General features: G+C 48.1%; 1 protein-coding gene across 1 annotated transcript in view; it reads left to right on the forward strand.

Moving 5' to 3' along the window:
• LOC311316578 (plakophilin-4-like) overlaps positions 1-2,098 on the forward strand; it is a gene marked incomplete at its 3' end in the record, with an annotated part of 19,772 nt that extends 17,674 nt beyond the window's left edge. The window contains exons 14-16 of the mRNA XM_084447461.1: positions 1,146-1,277; positions 1,462-1,535; positions 1,850-2,098. Coding sequence (XP_084303587.1) covers positions 1,146-1,277; positions 1,462-1,535; positions 1,850-2,098 — 455 coding nt within the window. The remainder of the gene's footprint in view (positions 1-1,145; positions 1,278-1,461; positions 1,536-1,849) is intronic.
• Positions 2,099-4,277: the final 2,179 nt, after the last annotated feature.

A 4,277-nucleotide genomic window follows, 5' to 3' on the forward strand; every position in this document is an offset into this window, starting at 1 on the left:
CCCTATACACCCCTATCCACCCCTACACACCCCTATACACCCATATACACCCCTATACACCCCTATACACCCCTATACACCCCTATCCACCCCTATACACCCCTACACACCCCTATACACCCCTACACACCCCTATACACCCCTATCCACCCCTATCCACCCCTATACACCCCTATACACCCCTATACACCCCTATCCACCCCTATACACCCCTATACACCCCTACACACCCCTTCACACCCCTATACACCCCTATCCACCCCTACACCCCCCTATACACCCTTACACACCCCTACACACCCCTAAACACCCCTACACACCCCTATCCACCCCTATCCACCCCTATCCACCCCTATACACCCCTACACACCCCTATACACCCCTATACACCCCTACACACCCCTATACACCCCTATACACCCCTACACACCCCTATCCACCCCTATACACCCCTATCCACCCCTATACACCCCTATACACCCCTACACACCCCTATACACCCCTATACACCCCTATACACCCCTATCCACCCCTATACACCCCTACACACCCCTACACACCCCTATACACCCCTATACACCCCTATACATCCCTATACACCCCTATACACCCCTATCCACCCTATACACCCCTACACACCCCTATACACCCCTATCCACCCTATACACCCCTATACACCCCTATACACCCCTACACACCCCTACACACCCCTATCCACCCCTATCCACCCCTATACACCCCTACACACCCGTATCCACCCCTATACACCCCTATACACCCCTATACACCCCTATACACCCCTACACACCCCTATACACCCCTATACACCCCTATACACCCCTACACACCCCTATACACCCCTATACACCCCTATACACCCCTATCCACCCCTATACACCCCTATACACCCCTACACACCCCTACACACCCCTACACACCCCTATACACCCCTATACACCCCTACACACCCCTATCCACCCCTATACACCCCTATACACCCCTACACACCCCTATCCACCCCTATACACCCCTACACACCCCTATACACCCCTATACACCCCTATACACCCCTATACGCCCCTGTCCACCCCTATACACCCCTGTCCTTGCGCAAACCAAGTACAACTCTTTTTTTTTTCCCCCAGGCGGCAGTGCAACGTCCTCTCCCGCCATGCTAGGGATTCGAAGGCATAGTGCCAATTACCAGAGGGCGCGGTCATCTATGCAACTTGATACATATTACGGCGACAACAGTTTACGGAAACATCAGTCTACAGGTAAGACTTATCGCGTCTTATAATCCTAAAGCCGTTCTCAATCGGCTGGTGTATTTAGATTCATTCCCAAAGCTCGGTACAATCGAGTGAATGAATGAACCGATGACAACGCAGTGTATTACGTTCTTCATGCTTTATTTTTTACTGATGTTTCCTTTTTGCGTTTCTTTCTTCTTCACTCCAGAGTCAGAGAAGCAAACAGCGTATTTCATCGGCTCATGCTCCTCCCCCTCCAGAGACGACTTTAGAACGTCCCAGGTAGGACTGCTCACTAGTAAACATCTCCTCCCAGATAGCAAGCGGATGTGTAATGATTCTGGGCCATATATGGGCTGGAACTAAGCCACAAGGGCCAGATCTGGCCTGTATATGGCCCAGATCCGCTTGCTATCTGGGCTCCCACCTTGAATTTACTCAATCAGCACACGGTCATAGACAGTGACCTTTTCCTACTGTACCGGTCCTCACAGGCTCTCAGTACGTGCACGGATACGCGCACAGATACACACTCGACGTCCGACCCGGTTCGGTTGTGTCCCGTCGTTGACCAGGTTAATCTCTCCTCCCGACAGCACACCGAGCCGTTCTACGACGAGCCGGAGAGGACGACCTACGACCCCTACAGAATGTACCTGTCGTCTCCGCAAGGCTACGAGGACGCGCCGTACGGCGACCAGCCGGCCCGGCCGCCCTCCGAGAGATACGCCACCCAGTCTCTCCGGCTGAAAGCCACCACCAACTACGTGGACTTTTACTCCACCACGCGACGGCCTTCCCAGCACGCCAACCAGTACGGCAGCTCCCCGGACTCCTGGGTGTAGGGGCGTGCTACTCAACACGCCATATTGAACTTCACTTTGTTGTGTGTGTGTTTGTGTGTGTGTGTGTGTGTGTGTGCGTGTGTGTACGCATGCATGCGTCCGTGTGTGTGTGAGGATGTGCGTGCATGTGTGCAGACGTGTCCGTGTGTGTGTGTGTGTGTGTGCATGTGTGCAGACGTGTCCGTTTGTGTGTGTGTGTGTGTGTGTGTGTGTGTGTGTGTACGCATGCGTGCGTCCGTGTGTGTGAGGATGTGTGTGCATGTGTGCAGACGTGTCCGTGTGTGTGTGAGGATGTGTGTGCATGTGTGCAGACGTGTCCGTGTGTGTATATGTTTGTGTGTGTGTGTGTGTGTGTGTGTGAGGATGTGTGTGCATGTGTGCAGACGTGTCCGTGTGTGTATATGTTTGTGTGTGTGTGTGTGTGTGTGTGTGAGGATGTGTGTGCATGTGTGCAGACGTGTCCGTGTGTGTATATGTTGGTGTGATTCAGAGTTAGAGCCCTTCTTGTTTTCTGGAGTGGTGTGTAACGTCAGTGAACCCGTTAGGACACACCGTGTTGTTGGCTGTGCGATGACGTCGGTCAGCTACCCAGACAGCAGTCCCATCAGGGCCATATACAGGCCAGATCTGGACCTTGTGGCTTAGTTCCGGCCCATATATGGCCCAGATCCGCTTGCTATCTGGGTACAGTACAACGATGCAAATGTGAACGGAAATGCGGAGAATGCAGAGGGTGTGGAGAAAGGTTTGCGTTGAAATAAGCTTAAAGGGAACCACTTTTTGCTTATACGTTGGCCAAAAATATATTATAAGATATCATAAAATCATACAATATATGTGAATTGTCAAATAGTATTTGTACATATAAATTATACGAAGAATTAAAGTAATGCAACGCTGTCTTGTTACATCACTGTATTCTATGTGTTGACTTTGTATGCTATGGTGTGAAGTAACAACAGTATTTTCTATATTATTTATTTATTCATTTTTTCAAATTGTGGCCAGTTGTGAGTGACTCTCTGACCAAAATGCCCTGTTCTCTGTAGCTACTGTCCAACACTGATTAAGATATGTGCCATGTCACAGGTGGTAATGTGCAAAGATTAAAGATATTATCATAGTATGATCAAAGCAGTCCAGTGTGGTAAATGTACTTATTTTCACTAAGCTATGTGGAGCTATTGGTATTCTGTCAGTTCTACATGGTCATAGCTATTAAATCATTCATACTGAAACACTAGCACAACAAAAAGGGTTGCACTTTACTGTGGACCTCTTGTTGACATTCACAGGGCTGTAGATGCTATTATTATATAGCATTGCTACTATAATGAGTGACCCTTTCAAAACCATTAGGCCTACTGCTCTCTGTTCTGTTTTCATCTGATATTCTGAAGCAATCACTCATGAGAGGGTGTGTAATATGGCCAATATACCACGGGTTGTTCTGAGGTCATACCAGCACAACTCGTGGTATATTGGCCATATACCACAACCCTGGAGTGGGTTATTGCTTTTACTACACGATCGGGAAACATTTATGAGATAAATATCTACTATATCAGTGTCTTAGCATCGATTTTAGTGAACTCCGCCAAGAAAGGTAACTCCTAAAACTATCACGTTGCTCTGGAGTTTCAAAGTGAAGAACAATGAGCCTTATTAGCAACCAAACTAATCCTCCCAACCTAGCTAGCCATGAACGAGGTGTGGCCCTCTGCTGTGCAACTGAGTTGCAAAAGTGGTGATGATAAACCAGAGTGGTAGATTACAGGACGGATACAACAACTCAAAATTAGTAGCAGTATAATAATTAATTGACGCAGTAATAGGCTATTTCACATAGAACGGTAAAGAGGCTTTGCCCGTGGTACTGAATATACAACGACTCTTCTTAACCAATCAGATTGCGAGGTCGGAACTACCCGTTGAAGGCTATAATTAATTATCTGTGAGGGTGAACTAATGATTGCTACTCTAATCAGCAGATGCTACTCATCAAAACCAATGTTCTTTATTAGAGATCTCAGTGGGTGAAATAGCTGAGTAGGCTATCATCACATCTCACAACACCAAAACATCTCAATATAGGCCTTAGAAGCTTATTAGCTCATGTTCCACCTTGTCCATATGGTTCAGTAGGTTTCCCATGCTATGCACAGCGTGTTCATTCAGC

Source organism: Borostomias antarcticus, assembly GCF_949987555.1.
Source record: "Borostomias antarcticus genome assembly, chromosome: 12".
NCBI classification, from domain to species: Eukaryota; Metazoa; Chordata; class Actinopteri; order Stomiiformes; family Stomiidae; genus Borostomias; species Borostomias antarcticus.